The 18,271-nt window shown below is 37.6% G+C and overlaps 2 protein-coding genes across 2 annotated transcripts; one reads left to right on the top strand and one right to left on the bottom strand.

Moving 5' to 3' along the window:
- Nucleotides 1-1,769: 1,769 nt before the first annotated feature.
- On the bottom strand, nucleotides 1,770-5,244 carry LOC117405471 (myb/SANT-like DNA-binding domain-containing protein 4). The gene is made up of 2 exons (XM_034008553.3): nucleotides 4,674-5,244; nucleotides 1,770-3,208 (listed from the first exon to the last, which is right to left on the bottom strand). Exons 1-2 carry the CDS (start codon nucleotides 5,133-5,135, stop codon nucleotides 2,543-2,545), a joined length of 1,128 nt encoding a protein of 375 aa, XP_033864444.1. The 5' UTR covers nucleotides 5,136-5,244; the 3' UTR covers nucleotides 1,770-2,542.
- Nucleotides 5,245-6,858: 1,614 nt separating this feature from the next.
- LOC117405566 (L-aminoadipate-semialdehyde dehydrogenase-phosphopantetheinyl transferase-like) lies at nucleotides 6,859-16,991 on the top strand. Its single transcript, XM_034008729.3, has 6 exons — nucleotides 6,859-7,404; nucleotides 8,348-8,576; nucleotides 10,261-10,382; nucleotides 12,041-12,202; nucleotides 16,008-16,085; nucleotides 16,457-16,991. Exons 1-6 carry the CDS (start codon nucleotides 7,234-7,236, stop codon nucleotides 16,610-16,612), a joined length of 918 nt encoding a protein of 305 aa, XP_033864620.3. The 5' UTR covers nucleotides 6,859-7,233; the 3' UTR covers nucleotides 16,613-16,991.
- The last annotated feature ends 1,280 nt before the right edge of the window (nucleotides 16,992-18,271 follow it).

The raw sequence follows: 18,271 nt of genomic DNA on the forward strand, positions 1-18,271 counted from the left end.
TTATTCTGCTCTTATCTGCCCCCTATTTTACTGCATTTAATCCTGGACTTCAGAATACTGTAATCTGCCAAGTGTTTAACCTGTAGTACTTTGTATTTAATCATATCCTGATGTAACTATCACTATTTAATCATATCCTGATGTAACTATCACTGTTATCTGCTGTATTATTGAATTGTGGTTTGTCACACTTGTACTTTGCTTGAACAAAAGTTATTGTATTTCTTGCTCTTATTGTATTACTTGTATTGTAACACTTGAAATGTATTTGCTTACGATTGTAAGTCGCCCTGGATAAGGGTGTCTGCTAAGAAATAAATAATAATAATAATAATAATTACCTACAAAATCCAAAACGGTAAAATAAAATTACATTATTGTACAGAGTTATCAGATGCTGCAATATATATATATATCTCGATTCTTTGTGATAGAGTAAATGTTCTGTCATCATTAATGGAAATATAACCCTTTGAAAAGTAGCTCTATGTGCTTCCATAGTGCCATGCTGTGCCACTTCACTTTGCCAAAGCAAGTCAAGGACCAGATCTCTGCTGTGGCAAAATACAATGCCTGCAAAAGCACTACATAATAAGCAAATGTTACCCTGGAATACATAAACAGCAAGCTTTTACATATTATAACCTGGTTGAAATGTACCGTTAGAAACGTTTTTTTTTTGTCTTTTTCTTATTAATATTTCATATGTAACACAAACCACATTACAATCAAGTAGCCAGTGCCCATAAAGCCTGATGAAATGAATAAAACTAGTCTCTTCCTCGTCTGTTCCATATGCAGTACCTGCAAGAATTCAAAGTACTTTTTTGAGGACCAAAATTCTCTACTGTAGGTTGTACACGTTTTACCAGTTCATATTCCTCTTTCAGAAGAGTGATAGTATTTTTGCTTATAGACCCATATATGCTTCTAATTCTCATCTGCTTGCTGGTTTCGTGCCTTATTGTTGGTGTCAGCAACTGCTTGCCCACCTTTGCCCTGCCATGTTTGTTTTTTTTAACATAATCTTCAAGTTTGAACAATAACAGTGGCGGGCTGACTAATCTGCTGAAATTCTTTTTGGCTTTGTTTTTGGCGGCTGTAATAAGATTTGTGATTTTTTTTTTTTAACTCATAGATTTTACATCTTAAAATATATTGTTATGGTATGCTACACTTTTGTCATTCAAATCACAAAACAGGAAAGCATACATGAATTATACGGTTCATCGTTGAAAACTACAATTTTCAGCATCAGACAAAAAGGTACCGGATCTGGGATCAGGTGTGATCTGGCACAAATTAACCCCTGAATAAAAGTGTACTGAAAGACACCTGAGAGCTTTTAGAAAATAGTTTAATAGTTTATTTTAAACAGTACATTGTTGCAGATCAAAATGAAGTGGAACGACTCTAGTTATAGCATCTTAGCTTTCACATAATGTACATTTCAGCTGTCTTTACTGCACCAAAGGCAACTAACTGGAGCTCTTGTATTATGTGTTTTATTTATTTTTAAAAAAATGATTATTTTACAACAAATGAATCGCTTATTGTTACCTTTTTGTTACTTATAAACACATACTGCAAAATCCAGACTTATGTTTATTACAGTAGGATAGACCCATTAACACAGATCTTACACTTGTAATTAGTCTGATATAGAGGACTTAGTACAATTTTCATGGAATGGCCCATCAGCACTTTTCTATAGTAAACACATACAATAGGCCACAAAAATCCACAAAGATACAATATGCCACAATAGGTAGCAAGTTATAAAAAATAAAAAATAAAATACTGTACAATGTTAAGGGTAGCTTTGTGAAATTGATTGCTTCTCACTAAAAACAACCACTTAGAGTATGTCACAGTGCAAGTAAAATAAAAAAGATATACTTTCTACCATCATATTCGCACAGGTGCTTGAAGGAGATGGCAACTGCAATGTTTATTAAGCTCAGAGTTGTGCTTTATACAATATAGTAACCTTCTTAAGGTTTCCCACTGAACATGTTTTAAATCCCTGTGTTGCTGTTTCTGATCACACAGTCTCCAGTACACACTTCACAGATTTAAACGTATACACATAACTCTACTGACATTTTATTCAATATTTTAAAGATTAACTGAAGCATGTTTCGTAAGCACAGTTCTCATGGAAATCAAAATGATAAATGGGCAATATTGATAAAACCTTTATTCTTAGAGCATCAGGAAACACAGAAACATCGAAAAGAAAAAAAAAAACTATCAAGAAAGAATTTGTGAATACCAAACCTTACTGGTTTAATAAAACATGGGTTTATAAATAGGGCCTACTGCATGTTGCACCTACAATATATCTAAGCTGTAGTACACTAGCAGCCACTGTACAACTTTAATCTTTTGTCTGAAAACAATCACTTTTAAATAAGACTATTCACAGCATGAGTTATGGAATTTGATGTAACAGATCTTGGTAATGGCTGCCAGTTCTAATGCACATTGGCGTTACACTTAATAGTAACTCAATTAAAAAAATTCAAATTAAAACCTGGAGCTAACGTGATTGATGAAGTGCTAACTGCTGTCCATCTTTGTGGAGCTGCAACCGTTCCTTTTCCACCTGCAGGCGCTCCTTTTCGATTTGCAGCCTCCCGGATTCAAACTTAAAAAACTGCAGCCGCTCTTTTTCCAGCTGCAAACGCTCCTTCTCCAGTTTGAGTTTTTCGCCCTCCAGATCAACGGGTTGCCAGGGTTTCCGCTCCGTCTGGCTGTGCTCACAGTCCAGCGCGGGCCTCTCGGACTGGAACATGAGGAGCCGAAGCCGCTCCCTCTCAATCTGCAAGCGCTCTTTCTCCAGCTGCAGCCTCTCGTGCTCGATGTCTATCCGCCTCAGCTTCTCCTTCTCAATCTGCAGCCGCTCCTTCTCCACCTGCAGCCTCTCCGACTCAACGTTCAGCCGGTGCTTCTCCAAGTCCAGCCTCTGTTTCTCCAGAGTGATGAGAATGTTGGTCCCGTCATCGGCGTCGGCTGCGTCTCTCGTTGCTGCTTTGGTGGCGCTGAGCATCCCAAACTCGTCTATGTGCGCAAACACTTCCGGAACTCTGCCTTCTCTTTCGATGCCGGGCAAGATAGTGGGGAAACTGTCCTCATCCTCTTCTTCATCCCCCTCTCCCACTTCTCCTTCCCCTTCTTCTTCTTCTTCTTCTTCTCCTCCTTCAAGCTATAGCAGAAATTAATACAAGAGTAAAACCTGAATCATTTTGCAGTAGGTGTTCCTTCTATGGCATTCTAAGAATAACTGTATGGGCTCTTTTATTGCATTGATGTGTGTGTGTGTGTGTTATTCACCAAGGTCCTCTTCTCTCAGTGGCATTCTTTGCAATTCATATACAGTATGTGTCTGTTCAAGGGATTCAGCATTTAGAATTTGCTTTGTTGGTTACATGACTTTAAATCTCTTTGACAAATCAGTAAGCGGTTATAGATAATGGATGCCCTGAGGTTTGCATACCGATTTTTCAGGGAGAAATAATGACTGTTGCATACCCCAAAAATGTTTTTTACAGTACTTTTTCATGAATTTCATGAAAACAAAATATATTTTTGGTTTGTTGGTTTTTAAATGTCAATATAGTTAATGAATAAACCTGGATCATTTAGATTTTGCTGAAATGTAAATTTTGAAGCAGCTGTGAAGAGGCCCAACCAAGTATAGTATGGCCTGCTTGTTATCCCCAAGCAAAAGTGCACCACACCTGAAGAACGCTCGTTTAGCTTCATGGCTCCGACTCTTTGAACTCTCTCCCAGCTTTGGTGCGTGATGCTCCCACCGTCGCTCGCTTTAAATCAACTCTCAAGACCCACCTGTTCTGTCGTGCTTTCCATGATCTTTAAGCCTGATATCTGCTATTGGCTGCTGTGTTGTTGCTACTATTTCATGTATTATGCTACTATAGCATGTATTATGCATTTTTCACTACTTAATGTATTATGCATTGTTTTTAACTGTATATCATGTATTATGCATTTCTCTGTATTTAGTATTATGGATTTTCTTGTTGCTAATGCATCTTGTAAAGTTCTTTGTGATGGTGGTCCACTATGAAAGGTGTTATATTAAATAAAGATTGATTGACTGATTGATTGATTGATTGATAACAATAAACACAATTATAAGCAATCAATATAGGGTTGGAACAATATAACACTGCAAAGCCATAAATATTTGTAAACAAAATATTTGGCGAATCACACCCATAATATACAAAGTATGTATTGTTAGTGGAATTTGATATTCGTGCCAAAAATGTTTTCTTTTTTTTCATACACTAAAATCGCAAAATAAAATGGACTTGCAAATATGTATGGCTTTACAGTATATTTCTGAATTGTGATATCTCTATAAAAATTATAGCAATAAACCTGGAGATACAGTCATAATTTGAAAAAAGAAATACATAAAGCACTTATAGATTTTCTCCATGTCCTGTGCTCACTGCATTTTGTTTAATACACAGTACTTTGTCATATGTATATGTACATTATATTTCTAAATACATTTTTCATATATGAAATTTGTTATTGAAAGCTTACCATCCATTCCTCTTAAAACAAATACATAATAAAACAATAAAAAGACACTGTCAGAACTTTAATAAAAATAAAAAAAAAGAATTAAAACATACCTTATAATTCTGAGGATCATCATCTTCTATCTTGACACTCGATGACGGCTGACTGTTGGGCTCACCAAACTCAGACAAATCTTGCCACTCACAAGACAAATCCTTGGAAAAACCACTCAAGTCCACGCTCTGGTCACTGCTGACAGAGTTATATATATCCGGTGATGAAAGGTTGTATTCATTCTTAACTTGGGACAGCTCAGCCCTCACCTGCTTTCTTTTCATTAGTGCCCTCCAGTCCAGGTACCTCCTCTTCACCTCCACTGCAGTTCGAAGCTCTCCTTCTCCTAACGCGTTCACGCAATCCGCAACCTCATCCCAAGCCCTTCTCTTCAGCTCGTTAATGGCTGTGTTCTGCTGCTTAGAGAAAAGTACATCTTTCCTTTTCCGGATTTCCCTTATTAGTGTCTGTGTTTCCTTGACGCTATAATTGCTTTTCCTTTTACGTTTCAGCTGCTTCATTTGGAAGAAATCCAGTTTGGAGATTAGAGTGTAACTTGACAGGTGCTGAATTGGATATTGTTGTGTTATGAACACCAAGATTAGGCAATACGAGGGACGTCCAGGATATTGAACTTAAATCTCCAAAATGGTGAAATATGTTTTTACTTTGGCCAATACATTGAACTTTTTGAATCAGGAGATATCTGAGGATAGAATTAAACAGTTTAATGATACCACAACCTCCTGTAAAGTCTGGTTTAAGTTGTTTCCATTACAGTACATGAGGACTGTCAGGTTCTAGTGTAGCAGCCATACATTTGCCAACTGGAAAACAGCTTTATTAAGGGATGATCCATTCAACATGCAAAACTAGAGCCCTGCTTTACTCAGTGGATCTAGTTTTGCAAACTTTTGGCTGATAACTAGGGTATCTGCAACAACAAAAGAAAACAGCTTTGGTGGCATAGACCACCGCTTTGGATTTGAAAGAATTCAAAAGAAATGTGGCTGTGATGGAGCTGTGCTAATCATTAAAGGCCCTAGAATTCTAGCTAGTAGCTTACCCTTAACATCAACTTTTTAAGTATAAATATATATATATATATATATATATATATATATATATATATATATATATATATTCTGCCAGGGCAAGATATCATATATAGGGGTTGTTTGTTTTAGGATAAAAAATGTCCCTGTACAACCAACTGATTTACCACCACCTTTTAATATATTACTATTTCTGCTTATAGAAACAATAATGCACACAAATCTGAACATCCAAGACGTCACAGTTGCACAAAGTTCTGTGAAATTCTGAGTTGGATTCCTCAAGACTTATATTGTATGGCTAATTCATTTCAGTGCTTTGATTAGAGGGGTCATTTAAATAGACTGAGAATGTGTTATGCTGTATCTGTTATCTATGTTGAATAAATAGTAAAACACCTTGTTTTAATTATCACGCAATAAAAACAGAAATGCTTAACCTGACACATCTGTACTTAATAAACACATAAAGCTAGGTCTGACACTTGTCCAGTGCAAAAAGATATGCTGTAAATTCAAATGACTACAGAATAAAACACAGCTATGATTATATATATATATATATATATATATATATATATATATATATAAACACACACACACACACACACACACACACACACACACACACACACACACACTATCTTGCTTCTTTAATGTCGTTTGACAACTGTATTTCCACTGAGAGAATGAAAAACGCACATCTTTGACGTGGTCTAGCACCCTAATTATATAGCATAATATTTGACAACGTGAATGTGCCGAATAACTGATTTAGTTTCGGCTTCCAGACCAGTACCCGTCCAAATGTATGCAAATTTGATTTTTAAAAAAGTGCGAGCGACCGGTCATCAAGCCACATTTTAGCCAAACGGATGATAACTTACCGGAATTTAGAAAGAAATCTCACCGGGGCTTCAGCAGTTATGAAGCAGAGCGGAGGGACGTCCGGTTACATCAGGTAAACAAAGACCCTCCATTCCTATTCGTTCAACTGGATACCAGTCACTCTACGATCACCCGCAGGCTTCTCTTCGTCTGCCTCCAGTCCAATGAATCAATCAAATTCAGGTTTCCTCCAGAATCGAAAAGCTAATTCGCCAAATAGTGCAAAGAAAACGCCTATTTCTAGCGACCTTTGTGCTGCGATTGGTCTAATTTGCTGCCAGTCAACAACATTACGTTTAGTCCGTGCGTTTTGTCAGTGGCAGGAAGAAAATACTCACATTTCCTGCTGTGTGTGTTAGAAGTGTACTTGTGAAATTAAAATAATGTATTGTCTGTGATTTTTTTAAAACGACTTTTATAATGCTGTATTGTAATTTGAGTTAAAGCGACAACTGTTGGTTGTTTTTACAGATAAGCAAAGTCTTCATACAGGAATTCATTTTAAGGTGCTCATTTGGATTTAGATACTGTACAGCATAACCCTGTTTGCCTCGAATACAAGTTTGTGTTATCGAAACGGTGATTTGTGAATTCAACGTTTTAGCACGCAAAGCACTTCTTCCATGTTTGTGAAATGTACATTAGATACATAGTGACTGGTCTAAAATAAAAACCCATGGTTCAGCTGTCGAAAGCACTCGCAATGGAGAGTGTACGCTGGGCTTTTCGATGTGGATCCTGGTCACCTAGTTGCTCCGAGTGGCTGCTGGCTGCTCGCTGTGTGCAGAAGGAGGAGAAAGACAGGATTGACCAATTTGTCTTTGCCAAGGATGCCAAATCAGCAATGGTAATATCTACAAGGAGCTTGCCAGTTTTTGTCTTATGTTTGGTGTTCATCAACAGCAAGGGGTAGCAGTATTATTTTTTAGATTCCCCAGTGCAGTGCTGCAGCTACAGTTACATGTCTCAATCCTGCTCTTCATACAGGAAATTTATTGGGATCAGTTGAATAACTAGAACATACATTTAACTTGTATTGTCCTACAAAATCATTGCGAGTTGGGGGTGGATGCTTAATACTTTTAAATCCACACCCACGTACCTTTAAAAATTGCCCTTTTAAAATGTTTTAAAAACTCAAGATTATTTAACCTCCCATCAAAAGTATATATATTTGAAGCAGGTAATCTGCCATACATGCCATTTGTACATGTGTAACTTTAACGCTCATGTAAATATTATGTTACCAGTGTAACAAATGGGGAGAATGTAAATAATCCTGACTGTCAAAAAGGTCTGCTTTTTGTTAGCGTGTAAAGGAATGTGGAATTCAGCAGCCTTGTCAGTCATGTTCTACCTGTTGTGTCTTCCAGCTGTGCAGGTCTGCATGTAACAGCACATCAAAAAGTATATCAGCTATGGTAGTTAGTGTTCTTTTGGACACACAGGTGTTGTAAGACCAGTGAATCCATTACAAAGCATTTCGGTGAAAAACTAGCCTGCAAATGTGTGGCTGTTTTATTTTCTCATTGTGTTTCAATCTAAATGTCCATATGGTTCAGCTCCTGTGACCGTTGCTAATTGTGTAACGCAGTGTCATTAAATCATTTCAGACAAGGGGAGTTTGAAGCACAGCACAGTAGCAGTCATTTTAAACAATAAGTAAATGTGATCTGACCAGTGGCTTGCTCCCTTCAAGCACACTTAATCACTTTAATAATGCTTTGCATCGGCTTGATAGGCTATGATGATGTTTTTACACAAGTGCCTAATGCTGTCCTCGCTCCTAGGCCGGGCGCCTGCTGATTAGGAAACTAATTGCTGAAAAAATGGGGATTCCATGGAATGAAATCTGTTTACAGAGAACTGCCAAAGGAAAGCCATTCCTTGCCAATGAAGTTTCTTGCAGTTCACAAAAACAGTACACCTTTAATATTTCACATCAAGGAGACTATGCAGTACTGGCTGCTGAGCCTTTGCTACAGGTTGGGGTTGATGTTATGAAGACTGTCCAGCCAGGTAAAATAATATATTAATGTAGACTCATTGGGTCATTCAATGTGAAATAAACACAGGCTCAAAATGTCACCTGTGCAATCCAGTTACTCAAAAGTTGACAGGTATGTGTTGTATAGCTATTGTTTGCCCCCATTACCTTTAGTTCCTGGGATATGAGGTCACATCTTTTTGGCAACCTTGAACAACTTTTCATTAATATAAGTCTTCTAATTAAGAAAGATCTTTTTAAACACTTATCAGTGATACATCACTCTAATATTGTAACCCCCTAGTTCATAAGATCATCCTGGGGCCTTAAGAAGTCAAATTAGAAATAGGCATTAACATGAAACGAATCCATGTATTTTACAGTTTTTGTGGTATTCATTTTGTGATAAGAGCATGTCTTACAGAATGCAAATTGGAGATTTGGCCATGTGCAGTCTGCAGCAACAACAGCTCTTATTGGCCGTTCAGAGAATGCTTACAGTGGGCTTCCTTTTTTATTTGCATAGAATTTACCAAAGTTGCTTCTGCGTTTGGTACAAATACATTATTTTCAAGACTGCACACAGTTTCTACTACTCCTATATTTTTTCTTTCTGCCGCCCAATCAGCTAGCTCAGAAGGGATGTTGTTTTAGACCACTGCTGTAGACAGTTAAAAAGAAAACTAAAGAGCAGTTCACTGAACCACCACAAGGTGATGCTCTTGGTCTGCATTAGGTTGTGCTAGTGGGTTCACCACTGTACTGTATAAAACATGATTATCCTGAGTGAGGAATGAGATTAATGTATAAGCAATGGCCATAACTTTGATAGCAGACTACAAAACCTAGCAGCATAATTCATAATCTCTCCAAATTCACCTCACAGCTTCAGAAACCAGACCCTTGTCAGTAAAACAGTTGACTTGCATGTCTGCAGACCAGAGTGTTTGCGTGAATTGTTGTATTGTCTGTGACTGGTTTTTAGTTTATCTTAATTAATATGTTGAATAAAATAATCGACATGAAAGTTATTTCAAAGGCAATCTCTAAATGGTTTCTTAAAGCGTCTAGTTTTTACCTTAAGTATTTGTTACAGTGTTTGTCATGTACAGCAGTGATAACTGCCTAATATTGGATCCAATCTGATTCTAAGATCTAAAGCTAAACAGGACTTTCATCTTTGAGCTACACTTGCTAGCAGTTTAGTTTATCGTTCATACTCTTTGAAATGATGGGACCGGAGTAAACTTTCCAAGGACAAGGCTTTATTTCATTATATAAAAAACACACACAGTCATAATGTAGTTTCCCCACTACTCTGCTAGACCCACTCCCTGTATTCCCTGTAAAAAACACTTTCTACAAAATTGACGTGTGCCACAGATTATTTATAAAAAATCCATAGGCAAGTGTTTGGATTGCATTTCCATTGATTATGTAATTCGTTAGCAAACCAGTAAGAATTCATTGATGATCGCAGAAGGAGATATTTTAAGCAACCAGATGCAAATTAGTGAATGAATCATCTTACTGGATGAACACCACCTTCCTCCAGCTGAGAACTAGGGGGCTTTTTCTTAGCCAAACAAATTGATTCTTACCTGTAGGGGCTCCAGAATATTTTGAATTTAAAGGAAGTTGGTGTAAAGTGAATTTGTGCAATCAGAAGTGCAATATGACATAGTCTGGCTTAAAGGAATCTCTTTGTTGTTACAGGCAGCAGCACCATAGCAGACTTCTTTCGGATTATGGCGAGGCAGTTTACTGATCATGAGTGGAAGGTGATCAAATCTGCAGGTACCGAATGGACTCAGCTGGACATGTTTTACAGACACTGGGTAATCCGGCTCATTTATATATCAAAGTTAAAGTCATCTTTGTTCACGTCAGCTTTCTGATAAGGGTACAGCATTATTTATAACATGGTTAAATGTATATTATGTCCTACATATGTTTGTCAAATTCTACTATTATGATCTTTGTTGTATTGTGTGAAATAAATATAAAGATTTGAGCAACCACATTTGCAAATGCTCTAAATCAGGGGTTCCCAAACATGTTAACGTAAGACCCACCTTTTCGGGTGCATTAGGCACTGCAGCCCACTATTAGCACTGCTTAAGATAAATGACAAATTCAAAACATTATTAAACCTGTAACACTGTAAATACACATAAATTGTTATTTTTTCATTTGAATCTTATTTTCATGTCATCTTGAGTTGTCAGCGTCACTGGTTGAGTGATTTCCTGTCACGTGGCACAGTTAGGGCCTGGTCCTGTGAAATTATTATATATGGTTGCATTTATCAGTTTTGGCAAGTCCCGCTAGAGGGGTTTCATTTCTCTCCAGCCGTGCGAGAATGTGTCTGGAGTTAGGTAAAATCCTGTCTGGATTAGAGAGCAGCCAAAGACACGTGGGGCAGTGTCCAGGTTAAATTGGATAGTTTCCAATTTAGCCTGGCCATTAATAAAAGGAGAGTGGGGAGGCCAACTCTTAAGTTCACAGAGGAATTCCAGAGGGAGAGAATTCATACTTTTGTCCTCCTGTACAGGCTGTGAATCCAAGAACCCATGCCTAGGGTAGGCCACTTTTGTTTAATTGAGTTTATTTCGTTGTTTATGTAAGCATTTTGTTCAGTCTCCTGTACATTGCTTCCATTGTTCAGCTTGTTATAGAGTCTAGTAAGTACAGTAAATGGCTTAAAGACTAGATATGGAAGCATTATGTCTCAAGGTATCAAACACCTCCAAGAAGTATTTATGATACCTTATCAGAGCAAGCTTGGAAATTCCTTTTACAATCCCAGCCCGTCAGAAACTGCAAAGAGTTTTCCTCATTTAAAAAAGAAAGTGTGGTTATCAATTACTGATGACTTTAATTGTTACCTACAGTTTTCAATACATATTATACAAGAAACCTATAGCATTGATGACATGATACATGAAAGTACAGTAGCTAATACGTTTAGGTGGGCTTCTTCCTGCCCCAGTGACTAGGACTGCCTGTGTAACATACAGTACTTCTAGTTCGAGCAGGGTGAATTCCTCCCTTTGTTGTGGGTGAAACACAAACCACATGTGATGGAGAACAGGGTTCCAGGGTAGATGAAAATGTCATTTTCTCAATGTGGGGGAAAACTTAAAGCTTTCCATCAATAAAATAAATAATCGATGCAAGTTACAAATTAATTTCAGTTCTGTATTGTATAACTGGGCAGCAGTGTGGAGTAGTGGTTAGGGCTCTGGACTCTTGACCAGAGGGTTGTGGATTCAATCCCAGGTGGGGGACACCGCTGCTGTACCCTAGAGCAAGGTACTTTACCTAGATTGCTCCAGTGAAAACCCAACTGTATAAATGGGTAATTGTATGTAAAAATAATGTGATATCTTGTAACAATTGTAAGTCGCCCTGGACAAGGGTGTCTGCTAAGAAATAAATAATAATAAATAATAATAATAATAACTAGTGAAATAACCAGTCTTTTTGCATACAGGCATTGAAAGAATGCTTTATAAAAGCCATTGGAACAGGCACTGGGTTCAATCTACAGAGAGCTGAGTTCCATGTGGCACCATCACACATACATGTAGGCCACATGTACAGAGAGACTAAAATGTGCCTGGATGGAGAAGAGGAAGAAGGATGGGCATTTGAGGTAAGATTTGGTTTTGAAATCCTAGTATGCATAATCATATAACATAAGAGCATAAGAAAGTTAATGAACAAGAGGAGGCTGTTCATCCCATCTGAGCTTGCCTGGTTCTTAGTAGCTGCTTGATCTCAGAACTTTGTCAAGTTTGGTCTTAAAGGATCCAAGTTTTTCTGCCTCAAAAACATTACTAGGCAGCCCATTCCATGCACTCACCACTCTCTGTGTCAAAAAGTGTCTCCTTCCCTCTGTGCTAAGTCTATCTCCACTTCATTTCCAACTGTGTCCTCTGGTCCTGGTTTCTGTACTGCGCTTAAAGTAATGGTTTGGGTTAACTATGTCAACTCCTTTTAAGATTTGAAAGACTTTAATCATGTCCCCCCTGATTCTTCTTTGTTCCAGGCTAAATAGATTTAGTTCTTTCATCCTTTCTTCTTATCTTAGTCCTTTAGGTCCTGTGATTAGTCTGGTTGCTTTTTGCTGGACTCTCTCCTGGGCCACATTGTCCCTTTGGTGTTGTGGTGACCAGAATTGGACACAGTAGTCCAAGTGCAGTGACACACTAACCTTATGTTTGTGTACACGGAAAGACTGCTTAAGAGCTACATAAATCCCCAGCTTCAAAACAAACTCCTGAGACCATTCAGCCTGAAGGGGATTTAAACACCCTTTATACTGCATAGCAAAGGTTTCAGGTAAAGTCACTTCGGAGTGCATTTGACTGCCTTAAAAATGTCTTTATCAATTAAAAAGAATAGTATACAGAACAGCTATAGGAGAGGAGATAGCATAATATTTACTACATTTAGGACCCATCCTATAATGCATGGTTATTCAAATACTAGGGCACAAATACTCAGAATGATATTATACAGTAGACAGTCTTAATAGACAGTTTCTAGACAAGGCCCTGTGTTTGTGAAACAGCAATCTCTAAGTTCTTGTTTTGCCTCCCAAAATATAGTGTTGCCCCCAGCAACACCTTTCCAAACTCCTCCCCGCAACTTTTTCTTCTCACAACCTCAGACTCAACCATGTAAGGCACTCGTCATTCATTGATCTGGTGGTGGGCAGATGAGACCATCAAAACATTGAACTCACTGGCCGCTACTGACTCTACTATGGAGGAAAGCGTAATCTTCAGTGTTGACAAGAGATAAGCCTTCTGCTCACTGTGATAAATGCGACTGTGATACATGTTGCAAGGAGCAGGGTAGATGTGGTGGAAGACAGGCTTTAATTGAAATATGCAGCAGGTTTGCTTCTTGCCGTCAATAGCATATAGCTCTTCTAAAACCTGCTGCTTCTTTCTGATGTGTTCTTGCAGAATTTGTGCAGAACAAAATAAGCCTAATGTTGTTCAAACCATTGATTTGCACACATGCAGAAAATGGAACGCATGATTAAGTAATTACCTGGGAGAAGACCAGGGTTTATCCAGTTGACTACACTGGCCATCATTAATTCTTATGAGGCGGAAATAGTGTGGGGTGAATCTAAGGACAAGTGTCATTATGTCAGATGAAATATATTTTTCAGAACTAATTTAATCCCAGATGTTGATTGCCTTAGTTTCTAATTGTGTTATCTTGTTTCATTAGAGAGTGTGCTTTATTTCAAGTAAAACATGCGTACAAACCACTTGGCAGTTTACAAATACATTATTAGTGGGCTAGGCGGCCCAGCTGGCTAACTCGCAGACTCTTGCTTTTCACCTCCGGTCACAAGTGAATTGAGTTTGGTGGTCGTAACTGAGGCCCTGTAGGACATCAGTCCACATCACAAACCCATCTCACATTCATCATAATTGGCAGACTACTTTTAAGGGAGCCCCAGGACTAAAAAGCTGGCAGGTCAGGATTGAGATGCACAAACTGTAGGCAGTACAAACAAGGGGCTCCACATTCACCAGAATTACATGCTCAGAAAGAGTTAGTTGAGTTACTTGATGTGTAATGGTGGGGTTGGTTTGTTAACAGCTAGCTGTAACTATTGGCTTCAAAACTGTGGCTTTTAATTTAGGAAGACACTACTCCAGTTTTTGGCCAGATGTTGGGCTGTTAAAAACAAAACATCAGCAATAAGCTACATGTATTTCCTACTTTGATGAAATATCTGTTTTTTTCCAGTGATTGACACAACAATTGAGCTTCAAGGTTATTCTGTACCAGTTCAAGCATGTGTCACTGACCTAACAACACTCGTTCTCCAGCTTCCTGGCAGCCTAAACACAACCCTGTCTTTTGACAGCTCTATCAGTATTTTAGTTCTAAATAACGTAGTTGGCTCAGGATGAAATCTGAGGTATACATAGTTGCTTCCCTATTCCTCCTCTTAAACCTTAACTAATGCAACCCTAGGTTGCTGTTTACTGTATATCCTCTACCTCTCCAGCTCTAAGTTAATTTGCAGGTCGTCCCTTTCTTTTTTTATGAAATCCAAGAATGGCTTTCTGAATATATCCAGAATTACCACAGTGCACTGTAGCATATAAATGTGGCCATGTAGGAAGTAATTTACAGTTGTCTCTCTCTGAACATTATAAGGTCCTTTGGCTGACAATGTTGATAATGAATAATGGGAGGACACATGGGCAGACAGGAGTAAATTATATAACAACGCTTCAGCAGCATGTGTTTTGGATTGGATAGCAGTGTGAACTGATCAGCACAGAGATCTGCCTTTACAAAATAAATACTACAAATACACTGATAAACCATCTAACCAAATTGGATTTTTCATCATTGCAGGTGCTACAATAGCCGCAATTTAAAGAACCACCAGATTTGTCAAGTACCTTAATATAATTTAAATCATTATTTGCCAGGGTGTCTGTTTACTGCACTATTTTTCTTAACCGCAGATATCTTTAAAAAAAAAAAAGAAACAAGAGTGTGGGTTATCAAGGTCTTGTAATGAGGTATATCTTTCAGGGCTGTTTAATTAGTTCCTGAAATGTATTGTTTCTACATTTCTAAAACACATACTGTATTCTCCAACCTCCTAATGTATTAATGGTTAGAAGGAGACTATATGCATAGCACTTTGTTCTGTTCTTACTCTGAACTCAGTGGTGGCCTAGTTATAATTCCTACATGTATATTTTGCAGTCTGTCAGATTGTAGTTTGGAGTTGTCTATGGGCAGAGATCTGTTGGATGGTTTGTTGTATTTAAACGCCTAAACAACCTCTAACATGCATCTTTAGGGTTTCCTTGGTAATGGGGCCTGTAAGAGTGATCAGACATGCCAGACAAACATTAAATAAAGTAAGAAAATAAAGAAAACCTGATGGACAGTAATTGGACAGGTTTGACCAAAGGAATTGCATAAAATTGTAAGAAAAAAATAAATAAATAAAATTAAAAAATGAAGAGAAATTAAATTTGTTCAAAAGACAAATTACCTGCTTACAATGCTGAGTAGTACTATATGTGCTTCAGTGCCTTCTTACCTGCAGTATCTCAAAGAAAATGATCCTCATTAAAATGCAATGCTGAAGAAGCAAGGGCAGGGATGCAAGGAGCTTGAGATATATTTACACTTGCTAGATAATGGGCTGTCTTTTGGACAATGTTTATCCTCTCAAAAGTGTTTTATAAGCAGGAAAATCCTTACAAAATCCTAACAGATTTATTAGCCTTCAGTACAGTAAGAATATTGCAGCCCAGTGTGTTTCTTGGCTTGCTAGTTGCGTACCCACATGACCTGTTAAAACTGTCTGCAACCACTGGGTTTGTGCTTTGTGTCTCATTATGATGTGCAACGTCTTTGTTTTATGGTAAATAGTGTTATTTCTTCTTGCCTACTAGGAGTGTATGCTGGATAGCCATCATCATGTAGCTGTTGCTTTGGGGAAACCAGATGGACCAAGCCAAAAGCTGGATGATGTAAGATTTTAATTCTGTTTAAATTTTAATTCTATTAATTCTGTATTCTACTAAGTAGAATAATAAGTAAAAGAAGCAGGCTGGTGGTGAGCTGACAAGGGTATGTTAATCCTTCTACCTTCCACAGCTAACGTGGGACAGATGCTTTGCATGGAATACTTTTTTTAATTTAAAATGCAATTTTGAATGATGTCAAGTTGTACAGTATTATTGTACAATTGGGTCTTACAATTTACCAATAAAAACAGTACAAGGGGACACATTTTTAGTACATACTGTAATTTAGGACCATTTTTGCTAGACATTTACAAATTTAAACCTTAACACCCTTCGTTACACCCTTGTTTCCAATTGTTTTTGTCTTTCTGTAGGGTCTGTTAAATCCCACCCCTTCACAGTTCATTACACTGAGTTTTGACGACCTTGTGGCATCAGCCATTCCCTTGACTGAAGAAGATCATGAATACTGGGTGGGCTTTCAGAGTAAGCAAGAAGCGCCAGGACGTCAGAGGACATCTTCAAGTTGAATACATATATAGAGGAAGCAGACTCAAAATCAGCATTCATTTATTAAATGACTTCAGGCTAGCAGATGGAAATATTACTCCCTTATGCTAAGCTGGTGTTCAAACTATGCTCTGGAACCACATGTGTAATTATAAAGAGTACAACATTTGATAAAGCATTGTAACAGCTTATACAGCAACAAGAAAAATAATATAGAAGTGGGAAAGCTCCAATGATAAGAACCTTTTAGGATTCATTGTTTTCTTAAATCTGCCTTTTCAGAAGATACGTGTAAAGTTATACAGTGTGTGACATCACTTTATAATTACCGTTACATCCTTATACCATGGATATGGACACAATTTGAAATTCAATAAAGAGCAACGCATCTTCAGTAGACTGATTCATTTAGTTCATTAATACTGGCTGTAGAAACAGTGCCAAATCACCCAACATTCACACTTCAAAAAAGGTACAAATAATGCTGATTATTATATATATATATATATATATATATATATATATATATATATATATATATATATATATATATATATATGGACTGCATCTGTGTTATTGCATGATACTGTTACCCCCTCTTGACCTGGTGCCATTGAGCTAGTGTAATTTCGCGATGTGTATTGAACTTCAACAGCTTTGTACAGTACAATATATGCAATGCAATAGTTTTACGTCAATCAGTTTACAGTTTAGCCTCTTTATCAGTGCAAACTACTTGCAGTACGTCACTGCACTTCACATATCACATTGTCATTCTCTTTTGAATAATAGATTAACTGTGGTTTCCTTTCATGAAAAGAATTCATTAAGCAGCTCCCAAAAGTGATTTTCAAAAGACTGTTTTGCTTTTTGCTCCCATGTGTGGAGGCCTGTTGTAGATGAAATGATGAATTAGTTATGTACCTTCATCATTTATAACATGCATTCCAGAAATTAACACTGCTTCAGATCTTAATCCACGACCCCGCTATTTTCATTAACAAACTAAAAGCATCAATAACATTCTTTGTTTTGGATTTTTCAGGTTTTCTTTTTTTTTGTTTATTTATCCTTACTTAGCTTTACCAATGTGTTTGCAATGCAATGGGATAACCCCACTTAACATTTTGTTTAAAAAAATGAAATCAAAGAACCATAAGAACTGCTAGTACAGCAGTCTGTCGCGTATTTGACTGCGGTGGGACCAGAGTAAGGGCAGATATGTAAAAAGGTTGGATAAATTAATCATGTTTTACATACCATTATACATGGCTGTAACAATTACAATATTCACACAATTATTGTTTTGAGATCCAGCTTTTATTTGGGAGCTCCCCAAAATCTCTTGTTTAGAAAGATACAGGGTATTAATGCTTGTGACAGGGTAGCCGTCTGCCGTGTGGGTGCGTGCATTCGCTGCTGAGTGACAGACAGATCGAGACGGAGGTTGAAGTTCATACACCCCGCAGGCGAACAGGATTTATTTACATATCAACAGACTGAACAGCTCATGTGACACTACCAGCAATGGTAGCGCACGGAGCACATACAACACAGTGTAGGAAAACTTTGGTGGGATCTACAATCTCTGAACTAATCTTCTCTGTTCAATAATAAATGAACTCTGGCTACTCGCCCGGCTGTCAGTGGTTTCGACTTGCTTACTCACTCATCGGTAT

Source organism: Acipenser ruthenus, chromosome 8, assembly GCF_902713425.1.
Source record: "Acipenser ruthenus chromosome 8, fAciRut3.2 maternal haplotype, whole genome shotgun sequence".
Lineage (NCBI taxonomy): Eukaryota > Metazoa > Chordata > Actinopteri > Acipenseriformes > Acipenseridae > Acipenser > Acipenser ruthenus.

Coding starts and splice junctions, on each gene's coding strand:
- LOC117405566 (XM_034008729.3), top strand. CDS start 7,234: ATGGTTCAGCTGTCGAAAGCACTCGCAATGGAGAGTGTACGCTGGGCT. Junction 10,383..12,040: donor ACATGTTTTACAGACACTGG/GTAATCCGGCTC, acceptor TTTTGCATACAG/GCATTGAAAGAATGCTTTAT. Junction 16,086..16,456: donor CAAGCCAAAAGCTGGATGAT/GTAAGATTTTAA, acceptor GTCTTTCTGTAG/GGTCTGTTAAATCCCACCCC.
- LOC117405471 (XM_034008553.3), bottom strand. CDS start 5,135: ATGAAGCAGCTGAAACGTAAAAGGAAAAGCAATTATAGCGTCAAGGAA. Junction 3,209..4,673: donor ATGATCCTCAGAATTATAAG/GTATGTTTTAAT, acceptor TTTCTGCTATAG/CTTGAAGGAGGAGAAGAAGA.